General features: G+C 36.5%; 1 protein-coding gene across 2 annotated transcripts in view; it reads left to right on the top strand.

Moving 5' to 3' along the window:
- EIF2AK3 (eukaryotic translation initiation factor 2 alpha kinase 3) overlaps nucleotides 1-24,740 on the top strand; it is a 65,733-nt gene that overhangs the window by 16,763 nt on the left and 24,230 nt on the right. For both annotated transcript variants that reach the window (XM_045550049.1, XM_045550051.1), the window contains exons 3-9: nucleotides 13,891-14,085; nucleotides 16,864-16,997; nucleotides 18,824-19,058; nucleotides 19,268-19,430; nucleotides 21,639-21,779; nucleotides 22,430-22,552; nucleotides 24,258-24,478. In XM_045550049.1, coding sequence (XP_045406005.1) covers nucleotides 13,891-14,085; nucleotides 16,864-16,997; nucleotides 18,824-19,058; nucleotides 19,268-19,430; nucleotides 21,639-21,779; nucleotides 22,430-22,552; nucleotides 24,258-24,478 — 1,212 coding nt within the window. The remainder of the gene's footprint in view (nucleotides 1-13,890; nucleotides 14,086-16,863; nucleotides 16,998-18,823; nucleotides 19,059-19,267; nucleotides 19,431-21,638; nucleotides 21,780-22,429; nucleotides 22,553-24,257; nucleotides 24,479-24,740) is intronic.

Here is a 24,740-nt window from a genome sequence, read left to right as displayed (position 1 = left end):
TATGAAAGCGGGCATGATGGCACACACCTATAGACCCACCTACTAGGGAGGCTGAGGCAGGAGGATTGCTTGAGGCCAGTTGAGCCTCGGAGTTTGAGGCCAGTCTGGGCAACATAGTGCAACCCTGTCTCTAAAAGAAAAAAGAAAGTGATATGAGATTAAACTCAGAATACCAGAGAAGATATATTCTCTCTGTGTAGCAATTATCAAAGTTACTTATTAATCTAATGAGGAGAAGCTGAAGGATAAAGGATTCAATAGACTGTATAATAATTTTTAAGTTATTATTGATAGATGAATTGATTATGGATCACATGTACTTTTTCTGGAATAACAAAAAAGCAGCACAGGAACTTTTTAGGCCATGTGGTATTGTGGAGAAGGGACTAGGATTCAGAAGCTTCAGTTCTAGTCATGATTCTTCCATTAACTTGCTGTATGAACTGGCTAAATTATTTAATCCAGTAGAGCTTTAATTCCCTTCTGTGTAAAATTATGAGATTGGATGACCTCTCTAAAGATTGTTCTAACTTCAGGAATCAGGTACAGTCAAATACATGAAACACTCAAACAAATTATCTAGAGGAATTTTTGAACTTCCCCTTTTACTACATTTCAGGATTCTTTTAAAAGTAAGCACAAATTATTAGAAATTACCATTAGGTGAATATCTCATTGCCTCCTGGCTTGCTCTGATGTTGTCCTTAACCTTTTCTGGTCCAAAAGGCATATAAAATAGTGTATTATATTGCTTTAGTGGTGTTTTGATTATGTCAATGAAAAATAAGTTCCTGGAGGATAAGGGAGATTAACAGTTTCATTTAGAACAAGTGATTTACATAATATTTAGAATGAACTGTATGCTGCAGGAAGGTTGATGTACCTTGGGACACACATCCCTTTTGCTGCTCTTTCCTGTTGATGAGGTATTTACAAACTTCCTGAAAAGAATAATGATGTAAAACCAAACTGAAACCAGGAGTGTGCGTATGTGCATGTCTGTGTGTGTTTGTGCATGTGTGTGTTAGAATAAATGATGAACCCAAGGCTCACTCTGTTAGCTTTAACAGATGTGCCCTGGGTTCTAAGCCTAACATTTTTGACAGTTAATAGTAGCTAAGAATCTCATTTTTAATTTTCAGATGGGCCACCTGAGGTAAAATCTGATTTGCTTTCCTCTGGTAATTTATGTGCAGATTCAACCTTGAAAAAGCACTAAGGAGATTTGACTGCTATTCCTCACTGATTAAAATTTTGTTCTGTAGCATATTAGCTTAGTTTTTTCTTCTGGTCTCTGGCTGGCATTTGGATCACACTTGACCAAATCTGAGTAGATATAATATCTTTGAACTGTATGCTCCTTTATGTCTTGGAACACATTTATAAATACAAAGAACTTCCTTATCTTTATTTACAATGGCATATTGTAATTGTTTATATATAACTAGTTGGTACTTAGTTGAATACCTTTATCTTTTCTTTATTTAGAGAAACCATATTTGTTTTCTGTTCAAATGCACTTTTTTTCCTCTTAAAAAGAGCAAACAACTCTATTACGAGTCTATACTTAGAGTTTGGGGTTTTGTTTTATTTTAGGCATGTTTCCCCCCAAGGGCGCTGCTTTCTGTTTCAGACAGGTGCAGAAACAGACAGCTATGATGCTGGTGCTCTGCACCGTCCCCCCACCCCCTGTCTCAGACGGCATTCATCCTGACTAGCACAAGGGCCTTAAAAGGGGGGCGTGCCTTTGGAAAGGGTACACCTTTACTTATTACTGATTGGTTCTCAGAGTCCATTAGTAGACCTTTTTGAGTATTGCTTTATTAAAAGAGGATCTGTAATCTCTTTTAAAGATTCTCTAACTTATCCTGAAAGTTGTCCAAGTCATTTTGCAATTTTTCATTTGAACATAAACTAGCACATTTTGAGTCTGGCTATGTCATCTAAGATGGTGGTTTATTTTGAAGAGTGACTGTAAATTATGTAGCAAGCCAATATTTAAATAATTGCTTAGGTTAATTGCCTTTCTTTTAATTATAGGAAGGAAATAATGCTTTGATTTAATTTTGTTTTATTAATCCCTTAGCATGGCTGAAAGCAATGCTGTGAACTAATTTATTCCAGCATGCATATTGCCAAATGAGAAACTGATTTGACACTATTTTATAAAGAAATTGATTATTCATGAGCATTGTTTATCTACTTCCTGACTGTATATTAATCTAGGTAAAGGCAGAGATAGTTATTAAAATCAGTATTCTTTTATCATGAACATGAGAAGTAGGCTTAAAAAGCTAGTCTGGTAGTTTTCTTTTAGGCATTTTGTTTTGTAGGTTAACTAAGTGAAGAAAAGAATGAAATGAAATACTTTGTATTTCTCTGCTCTTCAGTATTAATTTGCAATCTTTGAAGATAATAAATACCAAATCATTTCGGGTTTTTTTCCTTCTACATTTCCTTTTAAGCATGTCACTGGGGATGCATTCTGACTAATAACCCAGATCTGTTGACTGATTTCATTACCCCTCCTGTTAGGTCATCTAATGGTGATGCCCCTTTCCTATTCTTTGAGATATGATTCCCAGGGACCCTCGACTTTTAGCAAACAATCTTCCTTTTATTTTCAGGGAAATAAGAAAAGGTATTTCCATAATACAATGTGAGAGCATTTTTTTTTTTTAAGTCACAAATAGTCACTTCTGTGAGCCTGAGAAAGAACAAGACCCTGTCTCTACAAAAACCAGAAAAATTAGCCAGGTGTGGTGGCGCTCGCCTGTGGTCCCAGCTACTTAGGAGGCTGAGGCAGGAAGATCACTTGAGCCCACGAGTTTGAGGTTGCAGTGAGCTATGATGACGCCACTGTACTCTACCCAAGCAACAGAGTGAGCCTCTGTCTCAAAAAAGAAAAAAAAAGTCAATTCGGCATCTGGTAGTGTAGTCAGTTGCTCATTTTGTTTAATTAAGAGTTACCATTTTATGTTCCATACATAGTGTATCATTTTTGAAGAATTAAAATATGCAAAAATACACTTTTCTTTAATGTTGCTTTTCTTTAATGATTGATAAAGTGCTTTATAATCCTTTAGATCATTTATGTTATAGTCAAAGAAGAATTTTAGCCTTGATAGAGATTTCTGATAAATCAAAAGCTGATAGCAGTTTGATATATTTCATTCTAAATTGAATTAATCTTTACTTGGTTTTGAGACTTTGTTTTTGTTTTTAAATGGATGTTATGAATCCATGGTTGGGAAGGAAATAACTAACCTGGCGTAATTAATCTTTCTGTCTGCTTTTCCCTTGAATTTACTTCTGGAGCAGCTATTTGAATTCTAAAAGCTTTTATTATTTTTGAAGTTTTGTATTAATAAGCCATAGTTCTTTTCTGAAGTTTCCTTATAGAGAATAAAACAAGGCTCGTGGTGAATTTATAGGTAGTCAGAACTTTCTGGAGTAAGAATTTATATTTTTGTTTTTAAATTTTTTCTTTAATAAGTACATACATGCTGGGCATGGTGGCTCATGCCTGTAATCTCAACATTTTGGGAGGCTGAGGCTGGAGGATCATTTGAGGCCAGGAGTTTGAGAACAGCCTGAGCAACATAGCTAGCCTATCTCTACAAAACATAGAAAAACTAGCTGGGCATGGTGGTGTGCGCCTATAGTCCTAGTTACTTGGGAGACTGAAGCAGGAGAATCACTTGAGCTCAAGACTCTGAGGTTGCAGTGAGCTATGATGAGGTTACTTCACTCCATCCTGGGTGACAGAGGGAGACCCTATCTCAAAAAAAAAAGAAAAAAGTATACATGTATGTATACATATACATACACACACATGAATTTTGTTAGAAGTTCACATAAGCAGCCCTGGATCATTACACCTACATAAACTTTTGTTTGATTAGCATTTTATGGTTTGCAAAGTGATATCAAATCTGTTCTTATTTAATCATTAATGTAGCCCTGTATAGTAAGTATTCTTATTAACTGTTTTTCCATATGAGAAAATTAGGCTTTAACTTCTTAAGTTCAGATTTGTCTGATGTAGTAAAGCTGAGACTCAACCCTATTTCTTTGTATTTATTTATTTCCCTCTTTCCAACAGTTCATGCTTTTTAAAATACCTCATATTTTCTCTACTAATAATTATAATCTTCATTGCTTTATCAAGATTAATTACTCAAAGAAATCATGTGTATAGCATACTTACCATACCACTCAGCATATTGTAAGTACTTATCTGCCTCTTAGACAACCCCAGTGAGATAGCCACAGGTACCCAAACTTAACACATCCAAAACCAAATACATTATTTTGGGATTGCAAGTTGGGGGGCGTGCAGGGTTGTGCAATGCCCAGGCCAGATGTGATTCCTGACCTCATAGAACTTACATGGCACTGTGCACAGCCAGCTAGGGAGACAGATGTGAAAAAAATTAGAGTGTAAATAATGTAATTGAGTGTAGTAACTGCCACAAGGCAGGGTGGAAATTAAGAGAAACTCTATCAAGGATAACTGCTTACCTGGTCTGGCGGTCAGAATCTTCTCTCAGAAGATTATACAATGGATGAGAAAGAGCTGCTTAGGCAAGAGATGGGTAGAGAAGAGGCGAAGGACAGCTCTGGGAGAGGAAATAGACTGTGTGAAGGCCTTGTGATGAGAGTCACCATGGCATGCTCAGGGAACTAAAAGAAGTTGAGGATAGTAATGAGAATGAGGGTTGGGAGAGAGTAGCAGAGATGAGCCATTGAGGTAGGCCAGGGCCAGGTTATGCAGCGTCCAGTAAGCTATGTTGGGAATTGTGGATTTTATCCTGAGCCTTGGGAAACCATGGAAGGGTTTTAAGTGGGAGAGATCACTCTTACTGTAGAGAATGGACTGGAACAAGAGCAGAAATTGGAAGACTACTTTCTAGTTTCCTAGAATAGTTAAGAGACTACATAACAGTAGTCCAGACAGGAATGATAATTTGGACTGGGGTTGGCCAGGCGTGGTGGCTCATGCCTGTAATCCTAGCACTCTAGGAGGCCGAGGCGGGACGACTGTTTGAGTTCAGGAATTTGAGACCAGCCTGAGCAAAAGTGAGACCCTGCCTCTACTAAAAATAGAAAAAATTAGCCGGACGTGGTGGCACACACCTGTAGTCCCAGCTACTTTGGAGGCTGAAGCAGGAGGATCGCTTGAGCCCAGGAGTTTGAGGTTGCTGTGAGCTAGGCTGACACCACGGAACTCTAGCCCAGGGAACAGAGTGAGACTCTGTTTCAAAAGGAAAAAAAAAAAAAAATGGACTGGGGTAGTAACAGGGGAAGTGGAGTGAAATAAAGTGATGGGTTTAAGAGAAGTTTAAGGAGGAAGAACTTTATGAAACTACAAGACCAAAGGAGAACTTAGTAGTAAATTAAGAACAGGTAGAACATGAATTTGTTTAGAGATGAGTTTGGAGAGACTGTGAAGCTCTCCAAGCAGAGATGCTAAGGAGGCATTTTACTATATAGGTCTTGTGCTCACAGAGGAAAAGTCTGGGCTGAAGTTAAAATTAAAATTGTTATTGTCATGGAAACTCAGAAGGTCAATCAGCTTGAAAGATAGTAGGGTGAGAAGAAGACCTATGACCAAACTTTTAGAATCTAACATTTTAAAATTGAGAGAGAATGATGTGTCAGAGAAAACAGAGAGAAAAAAGTGTTTCAGAGATAGATTGATTTTAGTAGGATTTTAAGAATTTTCCTGCTTTTTATCAGGATTCTACATCTGCTACTTGGTATGAACACTTCATGAATTTTATAAATATAAATACTTCCACAATTAGAGATACCTGTCTTACAGTGTACATGCCTCCCTGAGACAGCCCTTTTATTTGTTAGAGTCTCATTGAAAGTCTCACAGCAAAAGAGAATGTCAAACCCTTTCCATTTGGATTGTGGAGGAATAAGGGGGAACTTGGAAAGGAGTGGGGAAAGGAAGGAAGCCCATGGATACTTGAAGTGGTAAAAACATTAACCAATAGTTTGGGTACCAAAAAGGCATACTTTTTTAAGATAGCTGTGGAGCGTGATTTTGAGAATTAATTGAAATAAGTTGATGTGAGAAATTGTATAAAACAGTAAAGTGTTAGCTGGGTGCAGTGGCTCACGCCTGTAATCCTAGCACTTGGGGAGGCAGAGCAGAAGAATTGCTTGAGGCCAGGAGTTTGAAACCAGCTTGAGCAAGCCCCTGTCTCTACAAAAAAAATAGAAAAATTAGCTGGGCATGGCGGTGCTCGCCTGTAGTCCCAGCTACTTAGGAGGCAGAGGCAGAAGGACTGCTTGAGCCCAGGAGTTTGAGATTGCATTGAGCTATGATCATGCCATTGCACGCTAGCCCCAGGTGACAAAGCGAGACCCTGTCTCCAAAAACAAAACAAAACAGTAAAGTGTCAATTTTTATCCAAGTTCACATAGTGAGTGAGTGAGTGGCAAAGCCAGGGCCCCAGGGAATGGGGCTGGATGAAGTGCAGTAAGCTTCCTGTGGATACTTGTCTTGATTTTGTACGACGAATGTGTGTTGTTGCCTCACCACCTTGAATTGCAAAACTACTAGCATGGCTAGAAAGTCATTGTCCTGGGCAAAGGGGATTTCCAGATAATAAATGAGTCAACGATTAAGCACTTTTAATGGAATATTTTTCATGTATTTTACATCTTCCAGATCTCAGTGAGTTTTATCTTTTTATTAATTCCTTGAGATCATCGTTGTAAGCATCAGTTACTGAACTGTCCTAGAGATGTTCCCTGGAGTTCTTGAGGTGGGGCAGGAATTTGTACCCCTTTAATAAACATTTTAGGATCGTTGGTGTTGTTTACTACCATTTTTCTTCTTGGCGGATGTTTATTCTTCCTCATCTCTACACTCGGTGAGCCTGACATCTTGCCATACTCTTTTTCTTCCTCTTTTCCTTACCCTCTCTTCTCCTTTTTAAATCTTATTGCATCATAGCTTATACATGAAATTTGGCTTTTGTAACTATCAGAGTCATTGTGTTCCTTTTCTCTCTTTCCTGGTTAGGGAACATATTGGTCTCATTAAGTCTCCTGAGCCATTTAAAATTTTCAATCTTAATTTTGAATGAGTTACTTCTGGATACAACTTTTGGGATTTGAGAGTGTTTAATGTCTGAGTCACTAACTGAGAAAATGCTAGTGTATGTAACTCTGGCTTCCAGAGCCAAATGAGAGACAGTTCTTTATACAAAAATTCTAGCTAATAAATGCAGAAAGAATGGTAAAATTAGAAATTACTATTTTATTCCCCTATTGAAATAGTAGGTCATCAAGTATTACTAAAATGGTGAAAAGTTGATGGGACACTTTAAATGGAGGGATCAGGCTGACTCCCTCAAATCCATGGATTGAGAGTGACACCATTAAAAATGGGACAACCAAACACTATGGCCTCCTAATATGATATAATACAGAGATCAGCAAACTTTGTCTGTAAAGGGCCAGCTAGTAAATATCTTAGGCTTTGAGGGCCATATGGTGTCTAGGTGCAGCTAAAAAGCAGTCACAGACAATATGTAAATGAATGAGTGTGTGGCTGTGTTCCGATAGAACTTGACTTACGAAAATAGGCATCACCAGGCTGGATTTGGCCCATGGGCTGTAGTTTGCAGACCACTAATATGATAGGAAGTACATAGCACCAGATATGAAGTATTCCTGTCAAAAAATTGAACCTGCATCAGATCAAAGCTCCAAGTCTAATCATATTTTCCAGGAAATATGAGAGTTAAATGATGTGCAAAATCTTGAGTGTGGGACATTGTATCTAGGACAGATAATCTGGTTTCTGAAGTAAATCAATGCATGAAAAAGGGAATGAAAGGGGCTCTTATGGGGGGAAAAAGAATCAAATGTAATATGTAGACTTGGAATTATATATCATCATAAAGTAGATCTTTGAAACAATCAGGGAAATTTGAAGAGTATAATAGCTGATTTTACTCTAATACACAAGTATGTAGTGGGTAAATGGAAATAGATGAAACACTTGGCAAAATGTTGATAATTATTGAAACTGGATGGTAGATACTTGGGTATTTATAATATTACATTTATTATATAATTATACAATTATCTTTATATTTTGTATGTTTGCGATTTTCATAGTAAGTTAAAATAAAGTGGAATGTACCACCAAAAAGTGTGTGTGTCAATGGGGAAGGAAAGGTTGGCTGCATAGAAAAATAACAAAGAATCAAATGGAAAAATATTTTTTATATAGTTAAAGGAATTTTTGTTTTTTATTACTAGGAGTATTCATTATAGTAGTAGTACTTCCTTTATTTTCTCAATTGAGAGTTATTATTTTCACATTTTAATTTCAGATAGGAGTCCTTAATTACATGTGCCACTGGTATTCATTATGCCATTTAGATTTTGTTCAGAAACCAAAACTGAATTACTTTACTAAACTGCTCTGTGATTATACAGATAAAGACTCTGACTTGATTATTGATGCTGAGTTTGCTAGCCATGACAAACTTTTATTGTATAATTACAAACAGGGGAAAACAAAGAGAGGAAATAAACACAAGATAACAAGAATTTATACTTTTTAAAATGACTGAAGTGAGAAAACTAGTCACTACTCAATTAGTTTGAGATGCAGAGCAGTGAATCAGAACAAATAGCAGCTTACACGGACAAATCAGTAGAATGTGAAAATACATCACCGTAACCTACATTTTTTTCTACCAAGAGATTTGCAGCTGACTATCCGAGTGACTCATTCCTATGCTTAGGGGGTGAGGTAATGCTATTGTGAGGGGTGATGTCATCTCTTTACCTGAACTGCATGCATATATCTATCACTTCTGAGGCTATCAAGGAAAAGCTCCATCTGCTTTCACATATGCAGCCTGAAAGACGTGACAGAGATTGGCGGAAAGGTCATCAGCCATGAGTATGACTCATAAGCAGCCAATTAGTGAAGTGCAGCTATTTCAAAGTGAACTTTTAAAATCGCAGTCCAGAAATATGTCATGATGATTCAGTATTGAATCATAATGCTTTTTTGTTGTTGTTTTGTGTTTTGCACTTTACTGCGTTTATGCTATTGAAGATTTAACTTTTAAAATAAGGCAGTTTTCTTAGTATGATCAATCATATCAAATCATCTTGGTTGTTGAAACCATATTTTTAATTGAAGAGAGGTAAGTTTTCTTTTACTTTTGGAGGTGCATAGAGCATCCTTAAAGCAAAAATGAAGTTTAGTTTATGTTAGTTTGACAGTTGCTTTTTGCACTTAGGAGCCATTGTATTCTCTAAGGACCTGCTGCTGCTTTAGGACAAAAGAGGTTGTTAATGGAAGAGGAAACAAGTCAAAATAAATGCTGTCTGTTTACTACAGACCCACTAACTTCTCTTCCTCTTTCTTTTAGTGATGCACACCTGCTTTCCCTGTTTGTACTTTAAGCTGCTACTATTGTTGAGATGGCCGGGCAATTGAAATACCTATTTTTTAACTTTATCATAATTTGAATCTACTGTTAATAGAATATAGAATACCTAACATAATTTGTAAGGTAGAGAGCAGTAAATACTTAGTTTTCTATCTGATATGTAGCTCAAAATGGGAGATAATATTGACTAAATACATACTGTCATTGTATTAATAGGGTATGCATACTGTGACCTAAATTTGTTCTAACGACAACTTCAAGTTGGACATTCTGCAAAAGATAAAAAGAAAAATTTTAATTTTTTGAAAATAAAATCTGTTATTTGTTATCAAGAAATAGAAAACAGGAAAGAATAAAATGGTAATGGTAAAACTCTCAGGTAATATTGAGTGGGATATACAAGGACTGTCGGGAAAGTATCCAGCCATGTAATATGAAAAATTATGAAAATTATGGCTGGATACTTTCCGGACAGCCCTCGTATACCAATGTCATTTGAGAATTTATTAAAAATCAAATGTTTTTTGATAAAGAGTAATAGTTGGAAATCTTTAAATGTCCAGAATTACAGTGAACATTCAACTGAATGGTATAGTCTTCTGAGTTTAATTGTAGAGCTCCTGCAAGGATTACCTTTCTTTTTTTTTTTTTTTTTGAGACAGAATCTCACTCTGTTGCCTAGGGCTAGAGTGCCATGGCGTCAGCCCAGCTCACAGCAACCTCAAACTCCTGGGCTCAAGCAATCCTTCTGCCTCAGCCTCCCGAGTAGCTGGGATTACAGGCATGCGCCACCATGCCCGGCTAATTTTTTCTATATATTTTTAGTTGTCCACCTAATTTCTTTCTAATTTTTAGTAGAGACGGGGTCTCACTCTTACTCAGGCTGGTCTTGAACTCCTGAGCTCAAACGATCTGCCCACCTCAGCCTCCCAAGTACTAGGATTACAGGCATGAGCCACCACACCTGGCCCTTTCTTTTCTTTTAACCTCTTACTTGAAAATAATTTCAAGCTATAAAAATAAATATCAATAATAATCAAACTGCACAAATAAAAGTGGTACCAAAAACTCTCATATACCCAGATTTTACCTACCCCAACCTGGTCATTTCCATTGTCATTCAAATGTACTTGCCTGTGTTCTTTTGCTCACTCTTTTCCTCTTTCTTCTCCTTTACCCCTCATATACACTTTTTTTTTTTAATATTTGAGGATAAGTTAAATATACATCATGGCCCTTTACTCCTAAATACATCCGTGTGTATTTCCTAATAGAGATATTCTCTTACATAATCCAGAACAGTTATTAATGTCATCAATTTATATTGATACAATACTTTATCATCCATATTTGAGTTTTGTCAGTTGAGCTAATAATGTCCTTTCTAGCATCCTCCACCCCTGGGATAGCATCTAGTCTAGGGTCAGGTATTGCATTTATTTGTCATGTTAGCCTCTTTTAATTTGGATTTTTTTTTCACTGCCTTTTTTTGTCTTTTATGACATTGATATTTTTGAAAAATACAGTCTCTTCATCCTTTTATTTTTAAAAAAATTGAAATGTCCTCACTTTGTGCTTGTCTGATGTTTCTTTATGATGAGATTTGGGTTATGCATTCTTGGCTGGAATATTACATAGGTAATGTGTCCTCTCTCAGGGTATCACATCTAACACTTATTGGTGATTTTAATTTTGATCACCCAATCAAGGTATTAATCTAAGTTCTCCAGTATATTACTATTTTGTGCTTTTTTAAAAAATTTCTTCTAACTAATAAGTAGTCTGTAGGGGGACACTTTAAGACCATGCAAATAGCCTACTCTTTATTCTTGTAACTAATAAGTAGTCTGTAGGGGGACACTTTAAGACCATGCAAATAGCCTACTCTTTATCAAAATTTCCACCTATTTAGCATGATTACTGATTCTTGTCTGATCCAATCTTTAATGGTTACAAAATGCTAATTTTTCCAACTCTAGCCCTCTCTTCTCCCCCATATATGATTTTATCCATTAGTATAGACTCATGAATTCCTATTTTTTTAATTCAGTACTATTATTTTAGTGCTTAAATTGTCCCAGATTTGGCCAGTAGCATGCCCCCATCCTTTTTGAGCACAGCCTTACTCTTTGAATAATAAGATAGTAAAAGCTTATCTTGTATCTACCTTGCCTCAGCCCTGGAATCAACCATTTCTCCAAGGAACCCTCGTTCTTTTTAGTGTGGAATGGAATCAGATAACAGAATCTGGGCACCAGGTGTGAGTGCACTACTTTAACAGCCAATTTATAAACATAAATGTATAAACATTAGCATACCTGGTAAATATTTCTTGGAAATAAATAAACAATTTTTGAGAATGTGATAGTGTCTCAGCTTATAGCAAAAAGTACAGTACATTATTAAGGCTTGGGAAGATTTTTGTTAGCAAACTTATACTGCCAGAATTTTCTTGGATTTCAAAGCAAAGACATAAATAATGCCATGAAACCCACAGATAGGATTTCAGTGGGTGGAGTTGGCATAGGAGAGTGTTTCAAGGAAAAGAATGACCTTGACAATGACATAACTGAACAATAGCAGTGACATTAAATGTTATGTTCAAGTAACCATGCCTGCTTTCTACCCATGTGGGGAAAAGTAAAAGATGGGGGTGAAAATGTTGTTTGAGGTCAGATTTAGAGGACTTTGAATGTCCTCTACAGGATTTTGGGTATTTAGGTTTTGGGGTCTTTAATAAGAAGATAATAGAGAGCTGTTGAAGATTTTTGAATAATGTCATAACAAGCTTAACTCCAACTAAGGGAGATTAATCTAGAAGATACGTAGAGCTTAGGTTGAGGAAATTTCCAGTTAAGAATTGTAAAGAGGCTATTATACTAGTTCAGGCATGAGATAATAAGGATTTGAACTAGAAAATGAAAGAAAGAGTGAATTAGAATAGTAATTTTTAACTTATCATTCAGAACCCCAAAGGGCAAAGGGGAGGGTATATGAGTTGAACACCTAGTTCTCTCAGTGACTGTATGGGAGTTTTCAAGTAAGCATCCCTTTAAAGAAAGCATTCTGCTGCTTAAGGAACAAAAAAGTGTGTAGAGAAATCTTGTTTTAAAAAAAAATTAAGACCAACATTTGTTTAGAGTTTTTTTGAAACTCATACCTCTTTCATTATTGCCTTTTCCCAAGGTTTTGAGCCTAGATGATCAGGAAAAGAGTTGTGTCATTAATTAAAGTAGATCAAGTTATATATTTTCTTAATGCCTAAGGTCAATGTCACAAAGACATGTACTAAAACTCTTATTCAAGAGACAAGATACTCTTGGCCCAAAACCTTGGAATTGCCCTGGACTACTTTCTTTGCTCATGCCATGCAGGAACTCCACTATGTAATCCTTTTTAGCTTTACCTTCCAATTATATACCAAACCTGACCTCCTTCAACACCTCCGCTGCCATCAACTAATCTCTTGCCTGCTTTCCCTGCCTCCACCCTTGCCTCTCAGCCTGTTCACTTTCCTTGTGGTCTCTCGAATGTGATGGATACACTTCCACCTAAGGGCCTTTGCACATCTTTGCAAAGCATGGCTAACTCTCTCATGTTTAGGTCTTTGCTCAAATGTTACTTTCTCAGTGGTTCTACCCTGAGTTCTTTATTGATAAACCCCCTCCACCCCACACATATTTTCCAGTCCTCCTTTATCTTGTTCCATTTTTTTCCTGATGGCATTTATCACCTAACATACTATATTTCTTTTTTTTTTTCTTTTTTCCCGCCCCCGATATATTTCTTATTTATTATGTTGTTTGCCTCCCGACACCATTGTTTAAGCTCCACAAGAGAGCTTTTTAGTGTGTTTTGCTCGCTGGTCTATCCTAACCACCAGAATACTCCTGGCACATAGTTAGGCCCTTGTTAGAGAAAGAAGAGCAACCGAGAACATAAACCACTAAGCGTAGTTACCAGGCTTCTACTTCATAGCAGATTTGAGAAAGCAAATAAAAGAAGGGACATGATACTCCTTGAATCAACATCTCCAAACCTGTGTTCTTTGGATCGGAGTCTATGATGGTAATTGGCCTGGATGAAATAGGCCTACATTCTGTACTAGAAAAATCACATTTTACATTGACAAATTAATGTCTGTAAGAACTCCTGTAGTAAGTAACCTTTTCTTGACCTCATTTGATCATAAAACTCTATTTTGATAACTCATCTATCACCCTCTTGGCCCACAGCAAAGAAAGTTTGAGAAAAACCTTACTGGAATATTATGTATGGGCCCTGGGAGTGACTGGCAGTTCTTTGAAACTACTTTTGGTTGATGGACTGTGCTGCTTCATGTGCTACTTAGAAGGAGGCTGGAGTATACCAGGCTCAATACTCCAGCTCTTAATTACTACTCTTCTTTTAAAGTTATTACCCTTTTAAAAGTCAGCTTCTGTTTTAGGTATTTGGGAATAAGATGATTATTCCTTCCCTGGATGGAGACCTCTTCCAGTGGGACCGAGACCGTGAGAGCATGGAAACAGTTCCTTTCACAGTTGAATCACTTCTTGAGTCTTCCTATAAATTTGGAGATGACGTTGTTTTGGTTGGAGGAAAATCTCTCACTACATATGGACTCAGTGCATATAGTGGAAAGGTGAGTGAAAATGTTGAATTTATTTGGGGAAAATCAGAATAAATTGGGGGTAGAAGAAATAATTTCTTTTGAAGCATAATTCACAATTGCAAAGATGTAGAATCAACCTAAGTGCCCATTAACTGATGAGTGGATAAAGAAAATGTGGTGTGTTTTTGTGTATATATTAGAGATATTTATAATATATAGATATACACAAACACACATACATACACACACAAACACACACACCATGGAATACTACTCAGCCATAAAAAGGAATGAAATAATGCCTTTTGCAGCAAATTAGATGGAACTAGAGACTATTATCCTAAGTGAAGTATCTCAAGAATGGAAAAACAAGTGATATATGTTCTCCCTTACAAGTGGGAGCTTAAATGAGGGATATATATACTCATAAAGAGGTGTAATAGAAACTAAGAAGGATGGAGAGTGGGAGGGGAGTGAGGGATAAAAATCTACCTATTGGTTACAATATACACTATTCTGGTGATGGGTACACTGAAAGCCCTGACTTCAGCATGATACAATTCATCCATGTAACAAACAAACAAACAAAAAACACCTGTACTTCCTAAATCTACTGAAATTTAAAAAAAAGAAAAAGAAATAATTTCTTAAACCATACGATTACTAGGAGAGGTTTATTATTATTTTCCCCTGAGGGTATCATTTGTTTTAATAAGAGAACTGTGAAGTAGAAAGAGGAAACTAAATTTATCTAAAGTAACAGAATAAATAGCAGAGCCAGGAATAGCAGGAGGAAGAGAATTAATAAATATGGTCTATAGTGTCTCAGGTGATTTTTTCGTACATTGTTTTGAAATCTTCACAATATTTCTAAGGGTAACAATTTTTCCCCCACATTTTGACAGATGAGGAACCTTCCAAAGATTAATAACAATCCTGATAAGAATAATTGCTGCTACTCACTTATCTAGTTTGATTCTATAATAAGACAATTGAAGAGGAAAGTTTATACTCATTTTACAGATGAGAAAATGAGACATTAAAAGGTTCAGGCCGGGCGCGGTGGCTCATGCCTGTAATCCTAGCACTCTGGGAGGCCGAGGTGGGTGGATCGCTCGAGGTCAGGAGTTCGAGACCAGCCTGAGCAAGAGTGAGACCCCATCTCTACTAAAAATAGAAAGAAATTATCTGGCCAACTAAAAATATATATATACAAAAAAAATTAGCCGGGCATGGTGGCACATGCCTGTAGTCCCAGCTACCGGGGAGGCTGAGGCAGTAGGATCGCTTAAGCCCAGGAGTCTGAGGTTGCTGTGAGCTAGGCTGACGCCACGGCACTCACTCTAGCCAGGGCAACAGAGCAAGACTCTGTCTCAAAATAAATAAATAAATAAATAAAAGGTTCAGAAACTTTCAAAGTCAGATTTGACTTAGATCTATCTGACAACAAAGTCATGCTGTTAATGACCTAGACTTTCTCCAATATTATTAACTCTTGGGATATAATCTGCCTCTAAGATTGTCTCTTGTAATATACATCCATTATTAGGAGTAACTAAAAACATCCTTTCTAAAAATGTAAAAAATCTTTTTTTAACCCCTTAATACCTTGCTATGTGAACATTTTATATATAGACTTAAACTAAAATAAGGAAAAATAGGAACATGTTTTTTTTTTACCCTTGAGTTTTGCAAACTCTAATGATTTCTTATCTAAGTGTTAGGTCCATAGCACCTTCTTGCTCTTGCAGATGCTTTTCTCTGCCTTCTCCACCAGCCTGCATCTGCATTGTATTGGGGAGGCCATAGCCTGTCTGGCCATTTTTTGAGCAAGCACTTCAATTTATGTTTATTTCAATACTCTCGCTGTAAAACAATAGGATTGAACCTGATCATCTTGTTCTCTGATTTGATGTGCTGCTACAAAATTCTGATACTCTAGAAGGTATGCTTCTTTTTCTGAGGATTTTAGTTTGAATCATAGTAAGAGTCTTCCTTTTTCTTTTAATAAAGATGTGAAAGTGGGCCGGGCATGGTGGCTCACGCCTGTAATCCTAGCACTCCGGGAGCCTGAGGCAGGAGGATCGTTTGAGCTCAGGAGTCTGAGACCAGCCTGAGCAAGAGCGGGACCCCGTCTCTACTAAAAAAAATATAGAAAGAAATTAGCTAGACAACTAAAAATATATATAGAAAAAAAAAAATTAGCCGGGCATGGTGGCGCATGTCTGTAGTCCCAGCTACTCGGGAGGCTGAGGCAGTAGGATTGCTTGAGCCCAGGAGTTTGAGGTTGCTGTGAGCTAGGCTGACGCCATGGCACTCTACCCTGGGCAGCAGAGTGAGACTCTGTCTCAAAAAAAAGAAAAAAAAAAAAGATTTGAAAGTGGTACTTTTAAATACAAAAAGCTATTAGAAAAGGTCTAGGTTTTTAAAAACCGTATACTTTTGTTATATGGAAACTCTGGGGTTGATTTTTTTTTTAACTCATCTAGAATTTTAATGATATTGTTGCTAATGTATCACAACTGGCTATCCATTTCTTCTTGTATATTCCACGGAAATCCCCAAAGTAAGACTAAAATTATCTAAATCCTTAAAAGCATTCCCTGAAATAAATATTCATTGATACTTTTCTGGTTCTAAATAACTCATTATAGGAATTAGTAATCTAACTGATGCTTCTTATTACTTGGGTACTTCTTATACATTTCCTTAATTTCCTTTTACTTTTTAAAAATTACGGAGATTCTCTTAATGTCTCTGAACTCTTGTGAATTGTATCCTTTACTAATTTTATATTTGTCTTTTCAGGTGAGGTATATCTGTTCTGCTTTGGGTTGTCGCCAGTGGGACAGTGATGAAATGGAAGAAGAAGAAGACATACTCCTTCTGCAACGCACTCAGAAAACCGTGAGAGCTGTGGGACCTCGTAGTGGCAATGAGAAGTGTGTATTCAGATAATGTTTCTGTTTATATTATTTAGAAGTACACCTAAGACTAAAATTCGTTAGATTTTTATTTGTGGAGATTTTTGTGAACTATTTTGTTGCTCTAAAATCATACTAGTTTTTTAAGAGAAATGTGGGTCCTAAATTAAAAATGTCCTCGTGGTTATTAACAAATCCTGACCTAAACTACTCACCATATGCTTCAGGATATGTAACCAGAGGGAGTCCCATATGATGACTATGTATTAGTTTAGTCTCAGGTTAAAGATACTTTTCATAGCAGCCTCGCAGCTTGAAGTTCTTTGAATACAGAATGCTCTTTTTTTTTTTTTGATTTATAATTTTCTTTTTTTTTTATATTTTTTATTTCAGCTTATCATGGGGGTACAGGTTATATATATTGCCCATGCCGCTCCGCCCCCCCCCCCGCCCCCCCCGGCAGAATGCTCTTAAGACAAATTTAATGTGTTTGCTTTGAGCTTAAGCCTATTTGACTCTTATTCTGTCTAGTAGGTAGTTTCATAGTTTGTCTTATTACCCTAATTTTAAAATAATAATAATTTTGCTCTATTTTCTTAAAGTATTAAAATATTTATTTGGTTTAATACTTTTCTGTTTCCTTCTTCAAATAATGAACCCTTTATGTAATTTTTACATTTAAATATGTGATTAAAAAGTAAGATACCTAGATTAGATATGCTGATCCTGTCATGTGCTTGATTTTTTTTAAACCTAATATTTAAGTTTTAAATTGCCTGTGTAGTAAAAGTAACTTTAGATCCCATCTTTATCTTTTGAAAATGAACCAGACTTTCAGATTTTGTTCATCTGATGCAATATTTCCTTTTCTGAAAACTGTTTTCTCAAACTCAGTTAAGAATGTATTTATTCTTTCAACTTTCCCTGGACTGTGAACAGGGCATCTGCTGACAAGATGACCTTCTTTATCCCGATGGGAGTTTGCTTCCTTAAGTGCGGAGTGCTCACTGGGAGCTCAGCCTCCATAGGAGCTGGTGTTCAACTTAACAGAATTTTGAGTTACCAGAATAGGAAGGATCTGGGGTTCTAAGAACTACGCTCTTTAAGTATGAGTTTTTTTTCAACAGATGTCAAAATTCATAGCTACGCCATTTTATATCTAAGTGATAAAGACACTATACTGTTGATAGTTGAATGATTTTCTATTTACAATTATAAAGGAAACATTATTACTGCCATTTTATGGATAAGGCCAGTGAAACTTACTTAAGAAAGGGTAAATGACTTGCCACATCTTGGTCGGTGGAGATCCAAGATTGGAGCTGAGGTGATAGGACCTTCCGGTTTAGTATACTAGATCATATTGTCTTCTTGAGGCCATGTTGTCATTTGAATCTAAAATAGTTGCATTCATCTTGCCTTTTACATTGGTTTATTGGGATATATTAATTTTTCTGCACTTGAATGCAGTGTGCCCAGCCTTTAATTAAGAGGTAAGGCAGACTGCATGCTACCTCATTTTAAGGTGACTTTCATGTGTTTTGAGAAAATCACTCTGATATGGAAGTATGAACATTTGTTATCTTTTGAGAGAAAATCTGTCCCTTACTGTTGTCAGTCCACAACTCTTAGAACCATTGTTTCTGAAGGATCAGGACAAAGTTCTTGTGGGCCCTCTTGTGGCATGAATCAGCAGGGCACTCTTTTCTAGAAGATTATGTTGAGTTGTTTTTCTCATCACTAAAATAATTTTAGTATTTGCTTCTTCAATCTAAAAGACTTCTAAACTATTTGATCCCTTTATTTAAATTTAAATTTCTAAAACACACCTTTATAAATTTAAGGTGGAATTTCAGTGTTGGCCACTTTGAACTTCGGTATATTCCAGACATGGAAACTAGAGCCGGATTTATTGAAAGCACCTTTAAGCCCAGTGAGAACAAAGAAGAATCTAAAATTATTTCAGATGTGGAAGAACATGAAACCGCCATGATGGACATAGTGATAAAGGTCTCAGTTGCTGATTGGAAGGTTATGGCATTTAGTAAGAAGGGAGGACATCTGGAGTGGGAATACCAGGTACGTAAAACCACTGAGGATTCGTAAATATGTTTCTTCCTCTCCCATTTTGACTGAACTTATTGGGTGAAGGGAAATAACTGCCATTTTGGTTTCTCAACTTGTTCTCTGTGCCTTAATAAATTTGTGATTTTAAGTGGTATTTAATTAGTCAAAACTACATAACTGCTGCTTAAATTATTTAAGATCTTTCTTTTGTTTTTGTTTAGTTTTGTACTCCAATTGCATCTGCCTGGTTAGTCAAGGATGGGAAAGTCATTCCCATCAGTCTTTTTGATGATACAAGTTATACATCTAATAATGAAGTTTTAGAAGATGAAGAAGACATTGTAGAAGCTGCCCGGGGAGCCACAGAAAACAGTGTTTACTTGGGTAAGTAAATGTGTCATATCTAGTGAGAGTACACATTGACATCTACATTGTATTCTTACATTGTGCCTTCCTACTTCAGGAGTATCTATAGTAGTTTTGGGGGCTTTTTGTTGTTGTTGTTGTTGTTGTTGTTGTTGTTGTTGTTGTTTTGAGACAGAGTCTTGCTCTGTTGCCCGGGATAGAGTACAGTGGCATCATCATAGCTTACTGCAACCTCAAACTCCTGGGCTCAAGTGATCCTCCTGCCTTAGCCTCCCAAGTAGCTGGGACTACAGGCACATGCCACGACACCCGACTAATTTTTGTATTTTTGGTAGAGATGGGGTCTCACTCTTGCTCAGGCTGGTCTCGAACTTCTGAGCTCAAGGGATCCTGTCTCAGCCTCCCAGACTGCTAGGATTATAGGCATGAGCCCCTTCACCCAGCTTATAGTAGTTTTAATTCCTAAAACATTCTCTGATTTAGATTGCCTTTAAGGTTTATACTTTGATTTCCATTCCTGCTATTTTTCCATTTGTTCAGTTCTGAAACTTTTGATTACTATAACATGTTCTTTTTCTCTGAGACCTATATTAGAAAGGCTTAGAAATGTTCTCATGATATAGCATGGTTTAAAATTACTTATATATCTTCAAAGTCTACAACTCTTTATATTTGCATTTACAGTTGTATTTATATTTTCATCCATATCAATTTGCACCCTCCCTTTAAGATTAGGTTTATTATTTTTTCTGTACATCTATAAAACCAATCTGAAAAACAAAATTCTGATGTGCTTATGAGCAATTGAAAGCCTTTCATATGATAAATTGGGGGAGCAAGGCACAATTGCTTATGTCTGTAATCACAGCTACTTGGAAGGCTGAGACAGGAGGATCACTTGAGGCTAGGAGTTGAGACCAACCTGGGCAACACAGCAAGACTCCCATCTCTAAAAAGCAAAATAAAACAAAAATATGTAATAAATTTTGAAAACTCTCAAGTCTAATTATGTGAACTAGTTTGGGTCATCAAATACTCATAAAATTCTGTAAGCTCCATCCATACGCCACCCACCTGTCAGTCTGAATGAAAAGCAAGAATTTTTGAAGAAATAACATATCGTAAGTGTGTTATGATAGTATTTGACTGAATTGTTAACAATATTTCTAGCCTTTTAAGTGTTCAGGTAACTTTCTTTTTTTTTTTTTTTTTTGAGACAGAGTGTCGCTTTGTTGCCTGGGCTAGAGTGAGTGCCGTGGCATCAGCCTAGCTCACAGCAACCTCAAACTCCTGGGCTTAAGCGATCCTCCTGCCTCAGCCTCCCGAGTAGCTGGGACTACAGACATGCACCACCATGCCCAGCTAATTTTTTTTTTCTATATATATTTTAGTTGGCCAGATAATTTCTTTCTGTTTTAGTAGAGATGGGGTCTCACTCTTGCTCAGGCTGGTCTCGAACTTCTGACCTCGAGCGATCCGCCCACCTTGGGCTCCCAGAGTGCTAGGATTACAGGTGTGAGCCACTGTGCCTGGCCCAGGTAACCTTCTTTAAGGAAAAAGTTACTTCTGCTGGGCACGAGGATTTCTTGAGCTCAGAAATTCGAGACTAGCCTGAGCAAGAGTGAGACCCTGTCTCTACCAAAAAGAAAGAAAAAAAAACCCAGGTGGGCATTGTGGCACATGCCTGTAGCCCCAACTACCTGGGAGGCTGAGGCAGAAGGATTGCTTAGAGCCCAGGAGTTGGAGGTTGCAGTGAGCTACAGTGACGCCACTGCACTCTATCCAGGGTGGCAGAGTGAGACTCTGTCTCAACAAAAACAAACAAGACAACTGAACACCCCTCCTTACAACCTCTCACCCCTTCATATTAAAAGTTTTAAAAATTAAAAAGAAAGTTACTTCATCTAAGCTATTTGTTTCATGACAATATAATGACTTTCTATCTTTGAGTTTTCCTATTGGAGTAGTTTTCCTGCAATTATTAAAAATGTGCTATTTATGAGAAAAATCATAGGGACCTTGTGTGTAACTTTTTCTCCCTGTTTTTGTTGAATAACCATTGAGTTTATTTTTGAGTGCTTCAGGCATGTTTTTTCTTTGAAAAGAGCTAAGTAGCACATGAAGAAATAACTGGAATTAATCTAATTTTAATAAATCAAAAAACCTTTTTAAAAAAATCATTGCATAATTGACATAATTGACATGATATAATTATGGTTGATTCAGGAATGTATAGAGGCCAGCTGTATCTGCAGTCATCAGTCAGAATTTCGGAAAAGTTTCCTACAAGTCCCAAGGCCTTGGAATCTGTCAATAATGAAAATGCAATCATTCCTTTGCCAACAATCAAATGGAAACCCTTAATTCGTAAGTGAATTATAAACTTTTATAAATATTGTTAAAGTATTCAGAGACCTAATCCTGGCTGGCTTTGCCCTACTTTTGAATATTGCAGAGATAGGAACTATTATATACTTTATATTTTACACATAAACCATGAAGGTATTTCAGATGTTAATAATGAATTATTATTTAGAGCATTATTTTTTGGAAGCAGCAGTTGCTTCTGTAAAAATAAAGGTTAATAAAATATTTGTCTATGGAACTTAGAAAAACTCTTAACCATTCACTGACCATGCCAAAGTAACATTTAGCTCTTAACATATTTAATATTTATATTAAGAATATTTACATTAAAAATTATCTGGTTATCACATCATATTCTTTGAGACACATAAATTAATTGAAATCAAATACTGGGCCACCTACTTCTCTAATTATCTTTCTATACCTTGTATGTGTTTTTAACTACACATTTCATATCATATTCTAATTGCTTGTTTAAATGACTCATCTTCTCTGTAATAGTGGTTGCTTTTCAAAGGCAAGAACTTTGGATCATTTGTTTGACTTACATGTTTGAACTGGACTGTGGTTGACTATCAGTTTATTCAAGGAATGCGAACGTGCAATTTCATTAAAGACATAACAGTTAATATTTTATCATTTTCTTTTAGATTCTCCTTCCAGAACTCCTATCTTGGTGGGGTCTGATGAATTTGACAAATGTCTTAGTAATGATAAGTTTTCCCACGAAGAATACAGTAACGGTGCACTTTCAATCTTGCAGTATCCATACGGTAAGTGTGATTATTCTTGGATTAAAAAATAGTGCATTTTATTTATTTATTTATTTGAAATTAATAGAATTCAAATGAAGGAAAGTTGATCGAAGTATAGAAAATAAAACGTCTCAGGAGGCAATATTGTGAATGATGAACAAGCACACAAACTCCGGGTCAGATTGCCAGGATTCAAATCCCAGTTGTGCCATGTACTAGGTTGAGCACACCCTACTTCTCTGTGTCTCAGTTCCGTGATCTGTAAAACAGGGATGATAATTCTAATATCTGTTGGTTGAGTTGTTGTGAGGTCTAAATGAGATAATGCATGTAAAGTTTTAATTAACACTGTGACTGGCATATAGTAAGTGTCAGTAAACATTAGTTCTTGTTAGCTCTCATTTGTCAGCGTGTGTATTATATAATTGCCTGTATAATGAAGAAAGCAGGTGTTTCCCATAAAGCTACATGAAAATGCTGTAAAATGAGATTATTTTTTATCATCTAGTTGGTGCAAAAAAATAAAAAAGAAAAGAAAAATTTTTAAAGTGAAGTTATTTTAATTTTGTCCTAAGATAAGGGAAATTAGTATGCAAGTCAAGAACAGGTGAAATTTGACATGAATGCATTCCTGTAGTAAGCAGCAGTTTTTTAAAGTTAGGATATATTCAGATGTAAAAGTCTTTTAAACAGTTAAGTATTTAAAAAGTCCTCAAATCTGCGTCCAACAGAAACATAGATTCCCCATCAGTTACCCTAGATGCTAGAACTGGAAAATTACTTTATAACTTAAATTAATAAAAAAAACCCAGAAGACTCTGAACTAGAAACAGCAGCTTTTATCTGAGATTGATCATAAAACAAGGTAAGAGAGATTTGTGTTGTCTGCCCTCGTAGAGTAAAATAGAAGACAAAAAAGACAGGCTCTTTGCTGGGACAAACTCATTTTGACAGTCCAAACTGAACCAAAGAGCATGATGGGATGTTTTTCATTCATCTTATGAAGAATGACTAGTGGTAAATTTGGTATTTTATTGATACCAAGTAAAAGGAAAGCTTGAAATATCTTGAAGGAAGATTGAGTAGTAATTCTTGTATTTAAAGAATTGAACCGGCTCACGCCTGTAATCCTGGCCGTCTGGGAGGCCAAGGCGGGTGGATCGCTCGAGGTCAGGAGTTCGAGACCAGCCTGAGCAAGACCCCATCTCTGCTGAAAATAGAAATAAATTATCTGGCCGACTAAAAATATATATAGAAAAAATTAGCCAGGCATGGTGGTGCATGCCTGTAGTCCCAGCTACTGGGGAGGCTGAGGCAGTAGGATTGCTTAAGCCCAGGAGTTTGAGGTTGCTGTGAGCTAGGCAGACGCCACGGCACTCACTCTAGCCCGGGCAACAAAGTGAGACTCTGTCTCAAAAAACAAACAAAAAAAAAGAATTGAACTATTAATGAAGTCATGAATGGGGAGGCCCTTATGATTTTTTCCCGTCTTATTATGTAATGTAAAGAAAATTTAAAATGCTTATGGAATAAAAGAAAATGTCTATATTTAACAAAAAAAGTAAGGCAAATGAAGGTGTTTGAAATGTGTTTTTTTTAAAAAGGAGCTAAACCTTAGGAATTAGTGTTATATAAGAAAATAGATAATTTTTAGCAATTAAAGATGGCCCTATTTTGGTTTATCTTTTTTTAAAAAAAAACCTTTTAATGTCTGTTTTTGAAGATAACGGTTATTATCTACCATACTACAAGAGGGAAAGGAACAAACGGAGCACACAGATCACTGTCAGATTCCACGACAACCCAAATTACAACAAGAATATCCGGAAAAAGGATCCTGTTCTCCTCTTACACTGGTGGAAAGAAATAGTTGGAACGATTTTGTTTTGTATCATAGCAACAACTTTTATTGTGCGTAGACTTTTCCATCCTCATCTTCACAGAGTAAGACTTTTTTAGAATCTAATGTATTTCTAATGTATTTCAAACTGTTGGAAGTATACACGCACGCGCGTGTATCTGTCTGTCTGTCTGTCTAGGGGGTTAAATGTACTTGAGTTTTACCATAAAATCATTGTTGCTTATACTCGTGTTTCCACTTCCTCACCTCCCATTCACTACTCAGTCCATTGCAGTCTGGCTTCCACCTCTACCAGGCCACTGCAGCTGCTTTTGCCAAAGTTTTCAATGATCTTCCTTTTGTTAA

This window comes from Lemur catta, chromosome 4 (genome assembly GCF_020740605.2).
Source record: "Lemur catta isolate mLemCat1 chromosome 4, mLemCat1.pri, whole genome shotgun sequence".
NCBI classification, from domain to species: Eukaryota; Metazoa; Chordata; class Mammalia; order Primates; family Lemuridae; genus Lemur; species Lemur catta.
The sequence above is the reverse complement of the archived record's forward strand: the minus strand, read 5'-3'. Positions and strand labels throughout refer to the sequence as shown.